The sequence below is a fragment of the Leptonotus elevatus genome, chromosome 2 (genome assembly GCF_054856555.1).
Source record: "Leptonotus elevatus isolate MCC_2025b chromosome 2, RoL_Lele_1.0, whole genome shotgun sequence".
In the NCBI taxonomy this organism is placed as follows: domain Eukaryota; kingdom Metazoa; phylum Chordata; class Actinopteri; order Syngnathiformes; family Syngnathidae; genus Leptonotus; species Leptonotus elevatus.
The window spans coordinates 6,395,768-6,419,527 of record NC_141240.1 but is presented as its reverse complement, the minus strand read 5'-3'; the positions used below and the strand labels follow the sequence as shown (position 1 = coordinate 6,419,527).

At 41.6% G+C, this 23,760-nt stretch overlaps 1 protein-coding gene across 1 annotated transcript in view; it reads left to right on the top strand.

The window, feature by feature from the left end:
- Nucleotides 1-23,760, top strand: part of LOC147178286 (interleukin-1 receptor accessory protein-like 1) — a 190,419-nt gene that overhangs the window by 95,092 nt on the left and 71,567 nt on the right. The window contains exons 4-5 of the mRNA XM_086068572.1: nucleotides 12,363-12,549; nucleotides 13,098-13,251. Of these exons, the coding sequence (XP_085924698.1) occupies nucleotides 12,363-12,549; nucleotides 13,098-13,251 (341 nt within the window). The remainder of the gene's footprint in view (nucleotides 1-12,362; nucleotides 12,550-13,097; nucleotides 13,252-23,760) is intronic.

Here is a 23,760-nt window from a genome sequence, read left to right as displayed (position 1 = left end):
GGCATGAAATTGGGAAACTGTCAGGCCTCTATCTCCAGGTCGCGAAGGCGACCGGGCCATACACCGTTGGAAAGGTCTTGGCGAGACAAATGAGGATGCCCGTATGTCCCCGGTAGGACATAGGGCTGGGGAGATACGGCTGGCCAAAGACCTCAAGGACACAGAGGATTTTCAAAACGTTACCCCCTGCGGGGGTTCCCATCCCGGGTAAAAATCTGTCGTTTGTCAACCCTTTATTTCTTCATTTTAATGATGAAGATACGAAGCAGGACACGTAAACCCATTTTGACCAGGATCACATCGCTGCGGTGCCCCCGAAACTCCACTCGAGCGCTCGTGGCCGTCGGGCCTGCGTGAACCATGGAGCGATTGGTGGACGCATGATGCGCTTAGCCATCAAGGGGAAGGCGGCATGGTTCGGGGCGGACAATCTTAATTTTAATGATGAAGATATGAGGCAGGACACGTAAACCCATTTTGACCGCGAGACCGCATCGCCCCGGTGCCCCCGAAACTCCACTCTAGCGGGTCTGCGTGAACCATGGGGCGGGTAGAAGGCGCAGTCTGACAGCGGCGGCGGACGGCGCGTGCATACACTGTACAAAAAACAAAAGAGCACGCTATAAAAAAAAAAGAAGCACGCTGTAAAAAAAACACACGAAACAGCGAAAGATGAACCGAGAAACGAGGGAACACCGTATACCAGTGGCCCAATTGCTAAATGTGCACAGGTTTCCCGCTATCTAACAAGTGGCACTGTGAAAGTTTTGAACATTAACATTCCACACCATGTGCACCTTCACTGTGTTAGCGGCCATGAATAGACACAGGCAGTCTTGATTCAACACTTCTCCATTAAGAAACATTGGCAGGATTTTGACATCAATGGACACGGTGGACATTGAGTGAGCTGTGTGTTGTTGTGTAGTCATGTATCACGTAAAGAGTTGATTTGGAGATGAATTGCTGCTTTAGCACCATCCAGAACCAAAGTAAGGGTGTTGACACTTCTTTGCTCACCTTTGAGTGTCAACAAAACGTCTAAATTGAAAAAGTGTTTTCCCTTATTGCCTTTTTTTTCCTGTTGCAATGGAATCTTTATGCTTGTTTTACTTTATCTGGCCTGGAAGGACATTTGCGACTACACGCGGAACCATTGTCTGAAATTACATTCACAAACTCGTACCTTTAGTGTTAGCCTCTAGCTTTGTTGCAGGTGATAAAAACAGTGACACTGATTGACATTGGTAAGCATCCATTACGTTACGGCTACACTATAACATCTGAGAGCCTGGTGAAAAAATGACTAAATCTGTCAAAACGTTGCCATCAACCAGTGAAGGGTGGTGTTGTTTTTGGTGGTATAAATTCTACAGGGTGCTTTAGCTTGAGTCTGTGATTGCAACACCATGTGGCATGATGCAATCAATGGTTCATCTGCACAAAGAAGAATCTCAAAACGTCAATTTATGTTTCAGTTTGCATACTGTTTCAAATCACTTTCATCCTCACAATTGCCCATTGCACACAATTGTATTGTAATTTTGGATGAAAAAGAAAATCAGACTTACATCATTAGAATGGGCACCTTTAATGCTTTAATTCTAAAATGAGGTCACATAGACTGCCTTCATTTTTTATTTTATCCTTAGGTTGAAATTTCCATTTTGTGTGTCTGCATGAGCAGAGTTATATGGGACAGTACAAACGTAGAGATCTGGACATTGACGTCACGCGTCCCAAAATCCTATTTTGGCAGCATGGAAAGCGTGTCTGCTACTTTGAGTGAACGGCAAACACCACACTTTAACATTGATTGACAGCTGTTGTGGACTAGCTACCACAATGAGAAGAGGCAAAAAAAGGATTGAGCATGCTCCAGGCTACCAAAAGAGGAATCAATACGTAGCCAATGGATCACAGCAGCCATAGTTTTAGCCCTCCTCGCCATTGTAGACAGCGGCTGCGGCCCAATTAGCAGCTGCTAAATTGCTAACGTACCTAAATAACACTACAAGACTTGCGTGAAACTGTTAACTTCAATGGCATTTGACCACACAAAGGGGAAATAAATCCAGATTGTACAAACTTGTAAAGCTTTTGTATATTCAAATTTGAAAGCACTCACCGGTGTAAGAGAGGAGGTAATTCCACGTAGGGGTGGGCGATATGGGCTAAAAAAAAAATCTAGATATTTTTTCAAAAAACTCAATAACGATTTGTTATTCCCCTTTATGTGTACTGTCAGGATGCCATCTAAGATAGCAGATTCATGCAAGTATTGCACTTTATTAGGTATGTTGGCATCTGCGGGCTATTTCCCCCATATTTTGCGTGTGGTAGGAAGCTAGCTTCAAGCCAGTCTTGCACAAATGTGTACAATCTGGATTTGTTATTTCCCTTTATGGCAGTATGTAGTCAATATGCCATCTAAGCCAGCAGCTTCACGCAAGTATTGAACTTTTGTTAGCATCTGCCATTTCAGCCGCGGTGTGCCAAGCTCCGGATCACCTGATATGTGTAGAATGTTCGCCCCTTCTTTTGCCTCCTCTTGTTGTGGCAGTGGCACTCTTGTAAAAGTGTTGCGTTTGTGTGTACTCAAACTACCGACATGTTTTCTATCCTACCAAAGTGTAGTTTTTTACGTTTGGTACAGTGCATTGTGTGATGTGGGATGTCAACGTCCGGAGTTCTATACTGGAAAACAACCTAAAGATCCTTAAATAGTCGGTGGCATCCAACACTAATGCCAATGTTTTGACAGCAAATGCATGATATTAGATTGTTTTGATGTGTGTTTCCTCTTGCATTACTGCCATCTTCTTATTCTTACCAGAGATGGTAAATCCAGGTCCAGAAAGTAAAAACCCCACCAGAGTTTGGCTTTAGCCCCAGGTGCTAGCTAGCTAGCTAGCTCCCTTGCAAGCTCCCATGGTGCTTGTTTACCTGTTAGGGAGTGTTGGAAATAATTTCTATGATTTCTGCGTGTTCAAATAAAATTCAAAGTTGAAGTCTCGTGGAGAAGTTTGCCAGCTTTATTTCAGAGTCTGAAAGACATCTTTAGAACCTGGCTCAAACAGCTCTGGTCCAAAAAGTGTAACCTTCTCAAAGTACACGCATACATTTATACAAAAACAGTTCCCACCCCCTTTGTCTGCAAATAAGTATATTTTGCCCCTACAGACAGAGCCCCCCATTCTTATCTTTACTTCAGTTCCTGTCTTGATCCACTCAAGATGTGGGTGAACAATTGGCCCCCTGGCGCCTTCTCGCACAAGGGATTTTTATGGACCGACCTCTGATTGCATTTACAGACATCCCCTCATTTAGATTGAATCAGAAACCTTACTTCCCCAGAGAAGAGAACAAAAGACTACAGATTAACTAACATATGGGGAACAGTTGTAACATATCTAACTAATCTATCAAAACACTTTGAAAAATATAAATTGAAACAGAAAAACAATGTTAATAATCTAACAGGAGCTAGCTAGCTAGCTAGCATCAGGGGCTAAAGCCAAATTGTGGCAGAGTTTTTACTTTCAGGTGCTAGCTAGCTAGCTCCCATGGTGCTCGTTTACCTGCTAGGTAGGCTAAAGCCAAACTGTGGCAGGGTTTTTACTTTCTGGACCTGGATTTGCCACTTCTGATTCTTACTGACTGGCTTGAAAATAAATGCATAGACGTTGTAGCTTAACTTCTTTGTATGCATTACATCACTTCTTCAGACTTCCAAACAAGCACGTTTCAATGCATCTGCTCTTGTCGCATCTTGTGTTTGCTCAGATGCATTTAAGCGAGGGCATTGTCATACACTATCATTCATGCACACAACATGTCAGTTCTGTGCTCCCACAAGACCAGCTGCAACTGACAGGAACTTAGCAAGCCTCCAACACACAGCATTTACTTACACATACACGTGCACACTTGAAATTCTGAGCATGCAGGCCCGTCTCTTTTGCTCTCTTGCGCCCACTTCCTCCCACGTACGCACGCACACATGCACACACAAACACAGACACACACAGATCCGTTGCCACGTTACAAGGGAGCGCTCACGTCATGTATAGTAAAAGAACGCAGAGCAGATGAGCGGTGCTGTGTGTCAAATCGGGGTCAGCTCTCAGCTGTTTCAGATGTTATACCCTGAGGAACATTGTCATATGCGAAGCAAAAAAAATCTGCAATGGCAAAATCTGTCACTTAATGCAGAGTGGCACACACACACACACACACACACACACACACACACACACACACACACACACACACACACACACACACAGCTATTCGGATTTTGAATATGCTACAAGAGTGATGATTATCTTATTAGCATGAGAACGTTTCTAATTTAAAGTTTCTAATTTTGCTGTGCATCAGGATTCCCTTTCCAGGATTCATTACTATTCTTAAATATTGTGAATAAAATCCATTAACTCATTCACTCGCAGCCATTTTTACTGAAGCAACCCCCTTTGCTCCCGGCTGTTTTACTGGATTTTGACTGATTTTGCAAAGTCCACAGAATATTCTGTTCTATTTCTATAAAAGCATAGTACCTACCGAAAGAAAGATTAGAGTCTCTTCTTTCATCAGGAAAAAAAAGTATATTTGTATCTGTTTCCGTTTTGCAGCAATTAGCATTGGAATACAGCTAAGTTTCATCATTATTCAAAAACCTGTTGAAAACTGGGAAAAAAGCTTGTTGCAACATGGCCTCTTATAGTCTACTGCCATCTGCTGGCCGTTTTTTGTAATAACTACCATTGCTTTAAGCGACCTCTTCGTCTCAAAAACTGTATCAAAGCGTTTTTTTAAAAGTTTTTGGGAGTGTAGGACAAAGTATTAAAAAACATATTTATTTTGAATGAGTTAAAAAGTGCACAGTAATTACTCTGCCAATAAGACACATTTGTGTAACATTCATGGAGAAATTTGCATTGCTAAAAGCTTTCTTGTACTGAAATTAGATTTAAGACACGTAGTGTACATTCAATAAAAATCAAAACTTTATTTTATTTACTTGTTTTATTTATTTTTGTTTCCTGGAATTTTTTAAATGTCATCATTGAACTGCAAAAATGCATGAAAACACTTCATTTGCTTACTGTGCCAGTACCAAGCACATATTAGCTTCTCCTTGTGTTTTTATACTCTCTTAAATATAAACTTGGGATAAGCATTTACATTATGAGAATAATGTGTTGACTAGCCACATGTTGCTGGAGAAGCATTATCAGGCATCTTCTGTTGAGAAACACACGTGCATCACCAGCCCATTGTTCCGCCAAGCATGAAGGTCACATATGTGTGTATGCAATTGCAAGTCATCCATTTCATAAAATCACCCATTTTCAAAATCTTTGAGGCAGTTTTAAAAGCTTGCTTTTTGTCTATGCAAAAAAAAAAAAATCTTGTACAGATGCTTTGACCGAGATGTAAAGCTCAAGAAAGATGTATTTACTGAAAGTGTTTTCCTGAGCCAGTGCTTGGTGTATCCTGCCTCATTCTCAAAGTCAGCTGGGATAGGCTCCAGCTCACCCGCCGCCCTAATGGGCATAATCGGTATAGGAAATGGATGGATGGTTTCATGCCAAAGGAACATCTGTGGCTATAAAGAGAAGTCATGCCACAGAAACCTCCATCCATTGCTTTTGCTAGTGATGTTTTTGACAAAAAAGTGTTTCAAGTATTTCCTTGCCTAAATATTGCATTATTAAACAACATCTTTAAATGTTGTGGTTCCCAATTTAATTGGGCTTCCCAGATGGTGTCTCTATCCTCATGCTTCCCTTATAGGAGCCACAGTATTATCAATTGTATTCAAATCAATGCATACAGTACATAGCAGGGATCCTCAATGCACAGGCACACACATTTATTTCCACAAAATGAGATGAGCAGAGACCAGGCTGCCTCCTGGTAGGGAGATAATGTTTAACCTTCGACACTGTTCACTTAAGCTAGCCTGCTGCCGCTGTCCTCCACCTATTAATGACGTCCCTGCATGGGCTCACAATGCCTGCGCTGTCACCAGCAGAGACCTGGGGTAGAAGAGTAATGAAGGAGTGAGAATGCATCTGTGTGCACCGCTGCCACGACCATATCTCCCCTTGCACGCTGAAATTCCCCCATGTGGCCAGTATTAATATTCACAGGCAGGGGTAACAGTTCATCTCTCATGGAAATGACAGTCAGAATGGGCCGTCTGGAATACTCAGTCATTCAGCCCCAGCCATGACCCGTCATTTGATCTGGTCCACATGTCTACACCAATAAGAAATACCAGAGTAAGAAGCATCATGGATGGGTGATGACATGCAGCCGAAAGGTGCTGTATGTGTTTCTGCTGCATTGCAAGCTGGGGCATTGGCCTCACCAAGTATGACTGTACTAACACAGGAGGAGTGTGACACTGAGGGCACTGCTTTTGTGCCCAATGCAAGTCAGGCAAGGGGTTCTGTGTAAATCTTTCACAGACCCTTGCAAGCCGGTAGGCGCACCATGGCTAGAGCTGGGCATCAAAAATTAAGTGGAACCATTCTCATGGAATTATCCAGATTTTTAAATGTCAGTGCTAAATGCTTGTTTCTTCTTAGACGTGGCTCCAGCAGGCCTAAAGTTTATCTTACGTTCAGCCACCAAATTTTCAGGTACTCCGGGCCCATTTAAAGGAAAGGCCGGATTAAATGGTATGCCGGATTGACCACAAATTCAATCACCAAACTGTGGCCAAAGGGTGTATGTCCCTGGTGTCATGCATGGAAACCCTTATGTTTGAACATAGCATTGGTTATGGTTAAACCATTGGGAGCACAGAAATCTAATTACAGAACACTGCTTCTGGGTTCTGGTCAGTGAGGCTTTTCCTCCCAGTCATGCCATTACAGCTCTCGCGGTCTTTATCCATGTGTGCATTGAAGTCCCCTAGCAGGGTGAGGGAGTCCCAGTAGAAAAAAAGTGGGTATTCTGAGTTGCAGTTTGGTGTACAAGCACAAGCAACAGTCAGTAGCCTACGCTCTCATCCACCAGGGTAAAACCAAACGTAAAAACAAGCTTCTCAGCGTTTCTCACTGGGAACAACTTCAGAGTGGAAGTGAGTCCAAACCCTCAAAAGAAGACCAGTACCAGAGACCAGTATGAGATGTTGAGGCGAGCTTGATGATAACTAGTGGGAACTTCTCGACCTCGCACATCAGCTCGGGCTCCTTCCCTGCCAAAGAGGTCACATTACACACCCCTAGAGCCAGTGTCTGTAGATCGGTTGCTGCCTTAATCCCGCACCTTCGCCCGCCGCCTTTGGTCCACACTTTCAGCCCCCACACTGCTCAAATTGCACCAAGGCCCTTCCCACAGCTGTTGAGATGATGGGACGAGTAATTCATACCGTGTTACCTCTTTGAGCTGTGCCTCATGGGTGCAGGTCCAGCCACCATGCACTCACAATACGACTCCACCTCCAGAGCTCTGCTGTCAATTGAAGACTATCAAATTACTGTTCCAATCAACCATGCCCGGGACCAATGAAAAGGCTCAGAACGGAGTTAAGAATACAATGGAGAGAGAATGTCAACCCTTGTTACAAATGTAGGTTGATTGAATAAAGATGAGCTGAAGGTGTTGTGAAAAGGAAAATTAGTTCCCTGAAGGCGCTGGCTTGGAAATGACGACACTGTTATGATATATAAGATAAGCTGCTGTGTTTGACACACGTAAAACGAGAAAGGTTTTAATTATGTTTTTTTTTTAATATGGTGTTTGTTTACTGTAGCTGGGAAGAACTGACATTGGGTAATTTAAGGACATATGTGGGAGGAAATATTGTACATGCTTACTTTTTTATAAGAGTTTAATAGTGTTGCAGTTTTTATTCAAACGTGTAGCTTTTATTTGCAGAGACAATGAAAGCATTGGTGGATAATATTTTTTTATGTTTTTTATTTGTTTTTTATTTTTAGAGAGAGCTCAGTATTGTTCATTCGGTAATCTTACCGATTCGACATGTCATCATCATTGCTCTCTTTTTTTTTTGATTTTGTGCGTGCGTGTGAGTGTGTACTCATTAATTTACCTAAAACCTATTAAAAATCCCATACCGTTCACCTAAACCGAATACTTCAGAATCCAGCTAGAGTCGTGAGGTTGTCAGGAGACCCGAGGAAGGATCAAAGAAAAGAAAGAAAAATGAAATCCAGCACTGACCAGACATCGCCTAATACCCACCGGATTACCAACAGGAATCTTTCACCAACCCCAGAAACATCTAAATTCCAACAAACTAGGGAGACCTCAAGAGACCAAAGGAAAGACTGAGGAAAGGAAGGAAGGATAGATGAAGCAGAGTGAGATCCACAGACATCAGCCTCCAGCGATTCAACGACCACAGGAAGAAGCAGATTGTGTTTGAATTTCGGTAGATGCTGGTGTGGTGGATCTGGCATGCAAGAAAAACTCCACCAAAGAAGGGAGCCGTTGACCCCGGCCAGGACAGAGCAAGCACAACCCCCCAGCGCCCCCCCAGGCCACCGACCGGAGAGCAAACCCAGGAGCCAGGAGCGCCCCAACCCAACACGGCCCGCGCCCCAAGCCCAACGCTTTTACCTTAACTTTAGATAAAATAATTTTCAACCAAAAAAAAAAAAGAGAATTAATTACACCACAGTTTGATGCCTTAGTCTAACAATCTCAAAGAACAGGCTCACTAGTTATGCGTAGAAGAAGAGTGGCAGCAACGTGAACCCGTATGCCCCCTTCAGTGTTGATGCCACACCCACATTATAATAAGGCTGCTATGTTGTCTGCTTTGTTGATTTGAATGTTGTGTGTTGAAAGTGTAAAGTCCTTAAAAGAAATGTAGTCTAGGACAGGAATTTTGATTGATAAACTTGAATTGTGGTTCCTTCCATCATTGTGCTTTAGTGTGTTTTTACTAGACTTGCAGAATATTGAATGGCGAGTCCTCTACCTGCCCTACACAGTCGCTGTCAACCTGGCACCTGTCATGATTGATGTATGCAGGATATGATCTAACATTGCCATGACATTGGATATCCCCTTCAGCGTGACACGTTTGATGGACGCACTCACCTGTTAATGCCACCATATTGTCTACCTTGTTATCATCACATCTGCAGCACATGCCTCCAAGAGCAATGAGTGCTTGGGGTACAGGCTGCAGTTGAGCCTGGCGTTGTCTGAATTGGCTTCCTGATTATGACACCGAGTGATCGCCTGGCTCAAAAGACACCAAGATGGATGTGGATTTTTGGAAATACATTGGAGGACAAAATCTTGGCCCGCTCCTTTGCTCATTCATGCAGAGCAGATGACACAGTGACCCCCCACCCCCACCACCCCAACTAATCACCCCCTCCCCATACAATAGGCAATAGAATGGACCCATGGGATCCTGTTTATTCAGTAGACCATCTGCTGAAAGTTGTCTTGTATAATCTCCACATCATGTTCTATTTGCATCCGGCCACCATGCAAAAGCACAATTACGCTAAGTGTTGCACTGGCTACTTTCAAGATTATATGTCGACCAGTGCGTCTGCTAATCCGCCAAGCAGATAATGCCGCGCAATTATGTAAGGATTTACCATGTTTGTAATTGTTTGCTGGTTCAGCTCAATTTGTGCGACAAGCTTTGAGAATTTAGCAATGAGATTTTGCTAAACACTGTTTGCTTTGTCTTTTAACCAAAAGGATTTGCTGCAACGCCGCTTGCTTTATGGCTTATTAGGCTAAGAGAAAAGGTGCTCCGATTGATCCATTGATGAGTAGGGATTCACGTTTGTCTTTGTTCCCCTCCCTGACACAGCAACTATAGAATCAAAGAAAAGCAGTGTTTTGTTGATTGAGTTACTCATATGGAAGACCAAAACTGCCAAAATTTAAAAATAAATAAATTACTAAATAAATAAAAATAAAAAAGTGAAAATAAAAACAAATATATATATATATATATATATATATATATATATATATACACAAAAGTAAAAATATATACAATAATAAAAAACGAGATTCAAAAAATAAAATAAAATAATTACAAAAATAAATATATAAATATAATTAAACACCCACCAATAAATAAAAATGCTCTGATCTCAAATGTATCTAGTTCATGCTGCATACGCGACGTGAGTTGCTCGACAACAAGTCATGGTGACGGTAGACAAGATAGTCGTACTTTGCTGGAGCTCTCCATGCAAGCCGGCGAGACTTCCCTGTTCACCGACCTGCTCACTCGACCATTGAAAGGCAGTTTGCAACCACGAGACACGCTTAGGACCGCCCCCTCCTTTGAATAACATTTCAACCTGGCAGAGCGTGTGCAGCATGAAATGAAAAAAATGTGAGAGCAGAGCGTTTTTTTAATTTATTGATTGATATTTAATTCTATTTATATTTTTATTTTTTTCGACATTTATTTTTATATTTATTTGTTATTTTTGAATCTTTTTTTATTTTTATTTTATTTATTTTTTTATTTATGTATATATTTTTTTGTTCCATTTGTATTTATTTTTTTGCATTACATTTTTGAATCTCGTTTTTAATTTTTGTATTTATTTTTCCTATAACAGTTATATCCGTTTTTATTTTCCAAGCAACAGATGAAATCTTGAAATAATTTTGTATATGAACGTCACCATCCTTGGCGGATCCCTGCAATTGTTTGGCATCTGTTATGATGAAGGCATATGATTACAATCCAATGGAGTATATACCATGAATGAGGCGGGACTTCCGACTTCCTGGTTTTCACACATCAGCTTTGTTTCCGTTTCCTTTTTGCGATGTGTGGACCGCGTCCCAGTTCTTGTGCTTCCGCCATTGTGCCCCTCGGTTGCACGTTCCCGTCGACGGGTGCGAGTGTGTAGTGTGTCTGTCTCAGTAGTCCAAAGCATTTCAGAGAGTTGAGAGCGGGAGCGTGTGGTTGGGGGCCGCAGGGTGGGGGTGCGAGTGTTGGAACGCGGCTATCAATGCCATCAGGCTTTTGCTGATCATTTGAATCAGGTATGAAACATCTAAAACATGCAAGATAATGGCCCTTAAGAACTGGATTTGGACACCCTGAACCTGCTTTATAACACGAGCGCTCTAAAAAAGGATTAATGACGTCAGTAGGTACTGCTTAAGATCAAAGGCTTTCTATGCATAAAAAAAGTGAGTTTGTTGCATGAACACATTATAATCAAAGTTGGTCTACATTAAAACAAAGAAAACAGTCTTAACTTCATAATTTATTGATTCTGACTTAACTCAGGAGTGTATTGAATTTAGGACAACTTAAAAATCTAAAAGCTGAGTACAAGACGGAGGTGCCTGGACAGCAGGACAAACGCTTTTTATTTTTGAAAAAATCTGTTAAAAACGTATGTTAATGATTTGGTCTATTTTGTGGAGAGAAGTAGTTAGAGAAGGTGCAGATCTCCATACTGCCTCAATATGTTTGTGACTTTGAATCAGTCTGACCAGTATGATTGTCAAATGGTTACGTCTTTTTCAGGCAGTTGTACAGGTTTCTCTTGAAATGTCAATGTGCAGCCATCTGTTCAATTCGATTCATCATTACCCAGTGCTGGCATGGATCAGTGGTATAGTGCTTGTCTCCCAATGTAGAGTTTGTGGGTTTGATCCCCAGCCCTTGTGACTGTGTCCCAAGTGTTTTTGACTAAGATAAAGTTCCTGATTCTGTGTCATAAATAGGTGAATGAGACAAGTAGAATTGGAGAAAAAAAACAAGTGACTGAATGGAGTAGTTTTTGCATCGTTAAAATTATGTTGGTTCAACTTAATGAAGCTTGTAGAATACAAAACAAATCATGTTCTCTATAGCATTAAGTTTTCTTAATTCAATGTATTAAGTCGATCGAGCACTATCTTTTTTTACAGTATATAATTAAATGGCGTATTATCACACAATAAAATTTGGTTGGTTCAATTTAATTGAGATTCTAGCGTGCAAAACAAATTAAGTTGTCTTTACTAAAGTAATCTCGTGGCATTTACACAATGGTGGCTGAGTTGACAGGACTTTTAAAATTGTAACCTCAATTTTTCAAGTTTAGTCAACTTTTCAGTTTTTAGAGTGTACGCCATCATGTACAATACTCTTGGATGATGCAGTTGGCATTAACTGCAACAAATTGCTGTTACCTCAAACAATTCCTGCTTAACAGGAATAAATGAGACTCATCAATCGTCAAGTGAGCAAAGTATTACTGACTGTACCTCACTGCATACTTACATTCTTTGATGTAATTTGTCATCACATTACCTCAACAGAAAGGGATAAAAGAGTGTTACACGAGATTACATTTGTGCTCTATTAATGATTTGTTTTTCAGAAACTCCAGCTACTGCATGAAGGTGTCCATGTCTCTCACGGTGGCAGAAAATGACACAGACCTCTGTTACAACTCCAAGATGAGGTTCTTTGAGAAGGCAGAGCTGAGCAAAAGCAAGGACATTACCTGCACGGCCATCGAAGATTACATCCAGCCAGGAGTCGAGCCCCAGATTGTCTGGTACAAGGTACAATTGAGTGTTTATCTTGGCGTGCCATGATGTTGAAAACCTTTCATTTCAAATGATTAGATCCATACAATAACAAACAGCATACAGCCTGCACAAAACAGGCCTCTGCGAAATACATAATAGAGACCAAAGCACTGAAACTAGACCCCAACCTCTCAAATCTGTGGATCCAGTGAGGTTTGGAATAGACTGCTTATTTCAAAGCAGTAGTATTTTTCATGTGGACTGGCCAGATGTCCCCACACCTTTTCCTGTACAAAGTTAAACAAATGAGCCCCACATTATAGGGAGTCACATGACTTGTTCAGCTTCTCACTGAATGTGATTAAAATAGTGGATAATGGTTGTGGGTGCTCAAGCCTCCAGTCATCGGCTGTTGTTCTTTTTTGTTCTTCAGTCCAAAGCCAAAGCCTACAGTGCCCCAAATTTTATTTTGCTTCCGGTGTTTCAGTGGCCCAATTTTTTTCTTTTTATTCCACGAAAGTGCATTCAATGGATTGTTGGTAGGTATTTGTAATGATTTATTTTCTCTGCTTACAACATAGGAGTGCATGCCGAAGCAATGGAGACAGACAATCGAGAGGAGGAGGGACACGCTCTCTATCAAGGAAGTTCGGGAAGATGACATTGGGAATTACACCTGTGAATTACAGTTTGGAAACTTTGTGGTGCGGAGGACCACCGAGCTATCTGTTACAGGTAAGGAGACATTCAAAGTCAATCATTTTTATTCAGATGGTTAGGTACCTCTTAAAAGGACTTGCAAAGGCTTTCCACATCAGAACTTTTCTACGACTGTGTATTAGGGTCACGTATATATATATTTTTTTTCGGGTGGGGGGGGGGGGGGGACTTTATACAGTCACAAATTTGCGAGTTTATAAAGTGGCAAATTTGGGAGTTTCTAAAGTAACAAATTGCCACTTTATAAAGTGGCAAATAAAGTGGCAAATTTGCAAGAAAAAAACTCAGAAACTTACAACAAATACATGTAGCGTAGCTATAGTCTAATGAGAGGATTCATTGGTGGTTAATGGGACACTGTTTATAAAATGAAAAGGCAGGATGGAGACAGATTCATTCTTAATTTAAACTTTGCTCGTCATACACGGCAGCTAGAGCGACAACACTTCCTATTACCCCATCAGCTGACTAACACTAACCAATCAGAAGCCAGCATACTTTAGGTAAATGCAAGTGAATGACGGAGAACAGCAGATTCGACACATCAACTTAAAATACAAAATGTATGAACGTGTAAATAATATTTCTGGAAACATAAATGTACAAGTAAATATACATTTTAACAAATTAACCTAAATGCTTGATCCTCAGTGTGGACCTTCGCAAAGCGAGGCGTCTTTGTCGCTGGCTGTACCCAACGCTTCAAACATCAGATGGTTAATCTCTGCTAAAGCAATTACTATGTCCTTATTTGAAAACCTGAAAAGTATTGGCATATACATCCGAGTAGTACGCTGCGTGTATTTCTCGTAAGTTTCTGAGTTTTTTCTCTGAACATTACCCTATGGGAAAATATGTATATATATGTAGCCCTAATATGCCGTCGTACATTTCAAAAAGTATTTCTCCAAAATAATTTATTTACACGATACCTCTGTTACTGTTGAGCTTGAGGAATCACAACTCGTAGTTGACTTAAGTGCATGATGACAGCCAAGATGTACAAAAAGGAAAGCACAGTTTTGATATGAATTGGTCGGGGAACATTTTATCCACTTTAGTGGATGTTGTCATTTAAAAACTGCTGCTAGTGGGAGAAAAAAAGTTCAGAGGCTATTCATTTGCATATATAACTGCTCATCAAGTCATTTTGCTCAGATTCACATTTCCTGGTAGGATCCGGATGAAATTGCCCTGACGCGGGCCAAACAAAAGGGTAAGGAGGTTTCAGATGGAACAGGCTCCCGTCAATTCTCTGGCAGAGGTTGGAATGAGTGCAGGCTGTTAGCTGCTATCTGATTGAACTTTATAGTCCTTGTAAAGTGACAAAGGCAGACTGCAGTAAGGGCAAAGCAAAGTCTTGAATCATCCATTATGGCATCCTTTATCTCTATATTGTATCTGCTTTTGAGACACTTGAAAAATGGGTTGTAAGATAGATTGATTGACACTGTGTAGCCTACTTTTTCTTTTTCACAGTGTACATTTTGCACGATGCAATCACAGTTCCACCTATAGCTGATTTTTACAGAAAGTTAAAAAAAAAAAAAGTCTGAACTCAAGAGGAGAGGAAGCATTGAACTGATAAACTTTGTAAGTGGAACTTCTAAGATTGCTAGAATATTTTGGCTCAGATGTGACCTTTCAATCATCCAGAATAAGTATGTATACAACTTTATGCAGTGTTATCATCAACCTCCCACTGATTTTTTTTGATTTTTTACCCAAATCCAATCACCAACAAATCATTCTCCTTTGCCTCCATCAACAACTTGCAGGCCATCTCAAAGCAGCCCAATGGGACAAAAGGTCAGACACCATTTAATGATAATGAAGGCCAATATAACAATAATGAACCATCTTACCAGCTGATGGCAAGAGATCTTATTTTCGAAATGAAACTCCAAATTGTTTTACTTTATGTAAAGTGCACAGTTTGATATTTTTGACTAAACAGAATAAAGTGGAGTTCGTGAACTCGATATACAGGGATCATCAGCTTTAGTCACTTTCATTGAGCTGTTCTGCTGTTGACCAGCCTTTTATATGTTGAACCAGCACACTGTATGTTTTGTAAGATAAACATGTAAACAAGCAAAAAGTGGGAGGGTGTCAAGAATCATAAAGATATATTGTCTTAGCATAGAATGCAAAAAAGAATTCCGCAAGGGATATCGCAAACAAATGGAAAATGAAAGCTATAATGACAGTAGTAAAAATTAAGAACAAGCTGTCATTAGCGTCATTTTTTGTTCATGTTTATGTTTTTTATTGTGGTGAGGATGAAGTTAAGAAAATAAATGGATAGACAGTTATTTATTTGTTTGACTTGTTAGCGCCCGTTTACATCGTAGATCTGTGTTGCATCACCAGCTTTGTTGCACCCTGATGTTGTGGAAGACTTCTGTAATCCAGCTCAGGACTAATTTAGGGACAGTACAGAGCACTGTCCTTCTTCCATGAATGAACAATCTCTTGACCAGCACCTCAAAAGCTAGATTCAGTTCTCATTGAAAAGCGGTGCAAAAAATAAGGATGCTGCCGCAAAAGCAAGGAAAATCTGTGGAAAAAAGGATTTACATAAGTTGACTGAAAATTAAGAGAGGGAACCAAAGTGCGTATAATATTGTCTTTTCTCCAACAAAGAAGGGTTTACAAACTTTTACGGTTTAAATGTAATTGCATCCTTTACACCTCGAAAACCTATTTGGACTTAAGCATTGCCGAATTGAGCTTATTTGTGTTGTTTATACTTTATTTCAAACATACAGTTATTCACACGAAAAAACACACACACACACAAAGACAGAGCAACTGTTATACTAATTTATCATCTGTTAAATTCTGTTCTTAAAGCTGCTCTATCGAAGAAATAGAATTTTGAATCGCTACTGCCACGTGTGGTTTAAAAATGAAATACATCACTTTTAATTATTATTTTTTTTTTACTTTTTCATCAGTGCAAAGTGTTGTGTGGAATACAAAGACAGTGCCTTCTAATTTCCACAGAGTTCTGATTCGTCGCTGTGGAGCATCCATTACAAAATCCGATTTTCATTCCTGATATCACCTGTTTCATCACAAAGACTTTGAAAGGGAGAATATTTTCTTCTAATAGCTGAAATTTATGTTTCATTTATATCAAAATGAAGTATCAAATTCCACCTCTAATTAAATTCCTTTTATAGTAACCAGGGTTGCACTGCACTGTCAGCCCCATTTGATTTCTCGCATGTCCCTGTTGATTCATTAGCATATGAGGGAGGTTGGAAGATAATTTTGCCTTAATTGACAAGATAATTAACTTGCCCAAGGTGCCAGAAGAAAGGAGATGCCCTAGTGAGATGGTTCATGAAGTGATCATTTTTAGGAATTTAAACTACACCGCGTAATCAGGAGGTTTTATCTATTTGTTTTTTTTCCCTATTAAGGAGAATAGTCTGGAATAAAAGTGAAAAGTCTTCATTCCATGTATTGTTTAATTCAGCTTCTGCTGCTGTTGGCATCGCAAATTTCTTAGTGGTAAAAAACGAATTGAAGGCATCATTACAATCCATTACGCTACTGTGAGAACGCCTTTTTTTCACATAATGGGACAAACTACTGTCTTGAAATCTCATGACTAGCGGGACATTTTTGCTGTTGTGTGTTGCCTACTGTCAGAAAGCTTCCTCTCAGTCACACGTCATGAGTCTTTTAACAGGATAATGGCCCTAAAAACACTTAAAAATGGCGAAGAATAAAACATTGCGCTAGCCTGAATTGGTCTCCTATGTGCCTGGAAGAAGAAAATATTTAGCTAATACTCCTTTTGCTCTCTCTGATAATGAGGGGGAGAGCTCCACTGCCACCTAATGTAGTGGATGTGCAATTACACTTCATTCTATAAAAAACAAACAAATGCGGAAGTCACATTGTACTATAACCCGCCCTCTATGGCTTGGTGGGCCGGTGCGCCTCCTGCCCCCGCCCGGTTGGGGGGGGGCCCCGCTGGTCACACCTCTTAACTCACTACACTAGGTTTGCACAATACACTTTTATAGACATATAGGGCACATAACACACTTTGGGGGGTGGGGTAGGGTGGAAACACCGTCTTCACCCTACAACTCCCCTCCAATTTTAATACACCACACAACTTGTGGGTGGGGGGGGGGGCTTGTGGGGGTGCCATCGGTTGGGGGCCGCAGTATAGAGCAGTGCTGCGGTCCCCTGTCCGTGTCGCCACCCGCCCTATCTATTTTTTTTTAATGCACCACATACACTCAGCAACATGCTTGGGTGGCGGGTGGATCGGAGCGTGGGAATATCATTTCCATCGGCTCCGGTTCACCTGCTCCTAATTTTAATGCACCACACACACACACTTGTATATACACTGGGTGGGGTCACATTCACGGTTTAGGGGTAGAGTTCGCCAGTCCGCGAGCTGGCGGACTCAGTAACAGGGGTTAATTTTCACAAAGAACGCTGGGGTGACGACCGGGGCCTTCCCCCGCTGGGCCTGGGGTTCGGGGGTGTCGGCCGCCCTCCGGTGCCCCCATCTCCCCCTTCTGCCCCCGGTGTTCCGTCCTTCCACACGGCGGGGGGTGGGGTGGGCGCGGCTGCCCTCTCCGCTCCGCTGCCCGGCCCCTCTTCGGCGCCGGTGCCTGGGTGCGGGTGGTCCCCGGGGGCTGGGGGTCGGGGGTTGGGGGGCTGCCGGTAGGTCGGGGTGGGGTCGGGGGGGGGCGGCTTTGTTGGGGGGGGGGGGGCGGTGGTGGGGGTTGCGGGGTGGGGGGGTGCTGGGGGTGGGGGGTGTCTGGGGGATTGGGGGCATGGGGGCGGCTGGGGCTGGGTTGGGGTGGGTGGCGGGGGTGGATGGGGGGCGGGGGGTTGTGGGGGGGGCGGGGGTTGGGGGCCGGTGGGGTGCCTGGTGGGCCTGCAGTGCCCCGTCCTGCTGCGTTGGGCCGGGGGCGCGGGCCGGGTTGGGGCGGGGGGCGCTCCTGCTCCTGGGTTTGCTCTCCGGCCGGTGGCCCTGGTGGGGCCCGGGGGTCGTCCTTTGGCGCTGCCGCGGCCTGGGGGGCCCTGAGGTGTTGCGCTTGCTCTGTTCCGGCGGGGGTCGACGGCTCCCCTCTTTGGTGGAGATTTTCATGCATGCCAGATCCACCACACCAGCATCTACCGAAACTCAGACACAATCTGTTTCCTCCTCAGGTTATTGAATCGGTGGAGGCTGGTGTCTCGGATCTCACGCGGCTTCGTCTGTCCTTCCTTCCTTTTCTCGGTCTCTCCGTTGGTCTCTTGAGGCCTCCCTGATTTTATGTTTTTTGGATTTGTTGGGGTCTGGATGTTTCTTGGGCTGGGGAGGAGTTCTGGTGGGGGGTGTCTGGTCGGTGCTGGATTTCACCTTCCTTGGTTTTCTTCGGTCCCCTCGGGTCTCCTGGTGTTCGATTTAGGTGAACGGTATGAGATTTTTTTTTTTCTAATAGGTTTTCTGGTGAGCTAACAAACACACGCACGCACGCACGCACGCACGCACGCACACACACATACTCACCCACACACACAAAAAAAAAAAATGTATGTATGTATGTATATATGTATATATGTATGTATATATGTGTATATATATATATATATATATATTTAAAAAAAAAAAAAAAAAAAAAAAGAGCAATGATGATGACATTTCCGAATGAACAATACTGAGCTCTAAAAAAAAAAAATAAAAAAATAAAAAAAAAAAAATAACCCGCCCTCTATGCCTCCCACCCCCACCTTGAGAGTTAGGAGAAAGCACCTTTAAAACATGAGGCAGCTGAAGCAGTTTGCTCATGAGGAGTGGGCTAAAATATCTGACAACAGGTCCACAAATATCATTTGAGAATTACACACATGTTGGTATTGCCACATAATATATTTTGTTGCACAAGTGTAAATAGAACCATCATTCTTGTCTGTTGATTTTTTTAAATGAATTCTGTCTGCCTGTAATTTAAAACAAAAATCTGATTTTACATAAATATTTATGTGTTACTTTTGTCTATTGAAAGTTATTTCACTAATCATTGAATGTCTTTAACCAAAGGGTAGCAACACACTGTGTGTGTAGACTATTTTCACACCCTTTGAGTGGCGCCATCTGAATTAGAGCTGCCTTTATTAAGGCTGCCAGTCAAGCATCTCGTTTCTGTGGAAACTGGCTTTTTTTTCTTTCTTTTTTTTGACCACCTGGCTGATCCATAGTTGCATTGGCCAGACATCTTGGTTGTCATTCTTTCTGTTTAGGGTGTTATTTTGTTCTACTCGACCTTGGAACTTGCTTGGCTACTCCTAACCGTTGCATTACACTACCCCCCGACCCCCTCGCCCATTTATTGCACTAAACTGGATGAAAAAAAGCTGTCTGTCATGTTTTGGGTTCTGTTTTCCTTGTGTGTCTCCCTTGGTCTTGTTTAAGTGTGATCCTGCCCTTCCTCGTGTGAACCAATCAGTGCCCTCAACCACTTGTGTCTGGCCCCAGGTGTGTCTTGTTGTGTCGTTAGTGTCTGTGTATTTAGTCTGCTGTCTCCCCTCTGTCTGTGTCGGTTCATTGTTGTATTTCCCCCTGTGATGCTGTCCGGTTTTTCCTTGGATTTTCCCCCATGTCATGCTGCCCGTTTTGCCTTGTTGTTTTCTCCATGTTGTGTTTTTTCCGTGCAATTTAGATCTCGCTTTTTGTTTTGTAGAAATTAAAACCCCTTTGTTTATCGAACCTCTGCCTCCTTGCCCTGTCTTCCCACATTTGGGTCCTCAAGCTCCCCCTTCTTGACACTGTCTTTTATTCGCATGTTTAATTAACTCTTTTTTTCCACTCAAGATCGGAGATGTTAAAAGAAAGAATTGTGTTTTATAAAACAACATTTGTTTCTAATAATGTTAAAGCCTTGCCAATAATATTTTGCTGTTTTGCTCTGATAATTTTTAGGTTTTTTACATTGATTTAGTTGTTTGGTACTGAAAATGAACTAAACTCTCTCACCTCTACCTGTGCATGTTGTTTTCTTCACCTATCATGCAGATATGTCGTATCATTAGTTATAATCACTCATTACTTGCTCAATAAAGTAACTAATTGAATTACTTCATAATAAAAGTAACTCGTTACCAGGCAAAGTAACTATTTCCAGGACTCCACGAAAAAAGTTTTATATCAAATCATTTGGATTATTTTAAGCAGCTGTTATTTTGGGATTGTGCTCAATTCTTGAGGTTTTTGCCATTACAGTATGATTGGCACAGACATTGCTTTTACTCACTGTCCAACCATTGTCAAAGCCTTTGTGATTCCCCAACCTGGCATATCAAGTCAGTCCCATTCTGAACAATTTAGGCATGTTTCCATTAGATGCCACCATAAAATAAGCAACACACAGGCGGTATGATTGCTTGAAGGAGAACAAGTGGGTGAAGCAAGAGAGAAAAGATGGAAGCATCATGGAGCTTTGCTTACATGGCCCCTGTGTAAATGCAGGATCCACTTTCCCTGTGGATTTACAACTTCTTGATAACTTGTTGGAAAGTTTTAACCACATAAGCTCAGCATTGTGTTCAGAAGAGTTCAAGGGTAAAGTAGTTTCTGTTGCCGTAGCTACTCCTGGCAGATCCAAGCCACATGAACACGCTGACAAGGAGGAGTTCCAGCAAATCGTTTGACTTGGCCAGTGTAGCACAAGGTTAGATGACTTTGCTCAGTGTCCCCGTGTCCGATGGGGGAGGGAGGTTCTGGGCACCAGTACTGGTTGGCAAACATCAAGCTTGAAATAGTGCTATTGGAGGACGTTGCACATTTGATAAGAAATGTGTTCCATACTTTATTCTTCTTATTATTATTATTATTTGTATTATATTCAGTATACTCTATATAGAAAGAATGCCCGCTACATTGAACCTACTACATCAAGTACATGCCTTTTTAAATCCATCCATCCATCCATCCATCCAAGCTTGATGTCTATATTTGCAACCATCTTTGATCCACATTCCTCTGAGAGAGAAAAAATTGCATTAATGAAAATGCAATGAAAATCATGCATTCCTTTTGAATTGTGGATAAAGACAATTACTTATAAATAAACAAATAACTCATGAAACAGGACAGAAACGATGGCACCCTCAATTTACTATTTTGTTGCGTAACATTTGGAAACAAATACTACTGAAAAAGATTTTTGCCACTTCAGGCTTCCCCAATACTGGTCCTCGAGGGTCGGACTCTTGCAGATTTTAGATGTTTCCATCCTCCGACACCCCTGATTCAGGTAATCGGCTCATCAGCAAGCTCCACAGAAGCCTAATTATGATCCTGAGCTATAGAATCAGAACTTTGAGTGAGACTGTGTTTTGGTCCACTCTTCATGAGCAAATTGCTCCAGTTGTCCCAAGTTTGAAGAGTGCTTTCTCCAGAAAGTATGTTTCTGCTCTTTCCACAGTTGTTCATAAGGATTTAGATCAGGGCTTAAAGAGGGCCACATCAGAATAGTCCAATGTTTTTTTTTCTTAGCCACTCTTGGGTTTTGCAAGACCCACCACCTCATGAGACCTGAGACTGAGACCAAGCATTCTGAATACTGACAATGTGCCAGCATTCTGAGCAACACATTAGAATACCTTAATAGTCTTGAGATTTAATTGTACCCAGCACAAACTCAAGGCACTCTGTGCCTGATGTAGCAAAGCATTTCCACAACCTAACAAAGTCTGTTTCCTTGGTATGCTTTGTCTATGTGAACATAGAGCTTATGTGCCTTTCCAAAAAGTTCATGTTTTGCGTTGTCTGTCCAGAGGATATATTTCCAAAACCTTTGTAGCTTGTCAACATGCAGTTTTTCTATTTTTTTATGAGTTATATATTTTTTTGAGCTGTTCAACAGTGGCCATCTCACATGACATCCAATTTGGCTCAAGCAAACAACAGATGGTGCAATCTGACACTGATGTACCTTGACCTTGGAGTTCACCTGTAATTTATTTGGAGGATGTACTAGGCTCTTTTGTTAGTATTGGTATTAAGTGTCTCTTCATTTTGTCAACAATTTTACAAATGACTCCTGTGGCCACATCCAGGGAGGTTGGCTACTGTCTCGTGGATCTAAAATACTGAGTATGTGCAACTGCAGTCAAACGAACATCAAGTTGCTTGGAGATCTTCTTATACCTTTTACCTTTAACATGCTTGTACTTTTCTTTTCTAATCTCCCGAAGTAACTTTTTTCTTTTTTTTGCTGTGACTGGTCTATGTTTATTGTGTTTACGCACCATGTCATCAAACAGCATAATGACAATTTGACACCCTTTAAATAGGTTGACCAACTGCTTATAAGTTTGAAGAAACCTGTGATGCCCTCTGTCATACATTCATACTTGCCACAGACCAATAAATTAGCAAACTGTGCTTACAAATGCTCCTTTAGCATGTCCTACATCTGGGTCCCGTAATTAAGATGAGGCGTAGCATAATTAATGCCTTCACTTGACTAATTAGCCCTCATTCAGGGCATCAGTTTTCAAGATGAGGGGATCAGTGGTTGGAATCTTTAATGCTTGGATGGATGGATGGATGGATGGATGGATGGATGGATGGATGGATGGATGGATGGATGGATGGATGGATGGATGGATGGATGGATGGATGGATGGAAGTAACACAAAATATTTGTTGTTAGTTAATTAATTTGGTTCTAAGAGACCTGACTGAAACATTTAGCAGTTTGGGTTGTATTGTGTGATGAGGTTAGAATGAATTTCAACACAGAACACCACACACAAAGATTCTATTCCACCACCAGTCTAGAATCCAGTCCTCCGAGCAGAGCTCTCGCATGATCACACGTGATCTACAAACATAAAAACGAGCAGACACTTGCAGGTGTGTACCGCTGTTTTCCAAGTATTTCTGACGATGACCAGAAGTGGGAGTGTTGTAAGATGGCGATATCAGAAAGAAAATACTTACTTTGGAGAATACCTCCAGCTGTCTGCATGGTGAACCCACTTTTATACAAAAAAAAAACAACAACAACAACAACATCGGGTATGACATATTTTGTTGTAATTACCGCCGACTCCTTGATTGGCTACATTTTAGTCACATCACACACTTCACGGCATCAACTGATTTCAGAGTAGCTCACACATAAAGATGTTTGGTTATTAACATTGAACACATTTAATATTTAGGATTGTCTGTCCCAACCCGTTTTGGGCCCTAGTATCAGGACTCTTAAGTGTTGAAGACATAACACAAAATCACCCCAAAAGCATAACAAATAAAAAAATAAAAATAATTTTAAAAAAACAGTAAAAATACAAATAATATAATCCCAATGATTGCTTTAGTAAAAATCCAATGAAAAGGCCTAGTCAAAATTAAATATTTTACTGAATAAAGAGTCATCTTCACTCTGAAGCTGGCGATGACAAGCTGTCAGTATGTTGGTCGCTATTGAAATCACTGAACACTGCCGTGGTGCTCATTTAACATAATGCGTCACCGCTCATTCATTA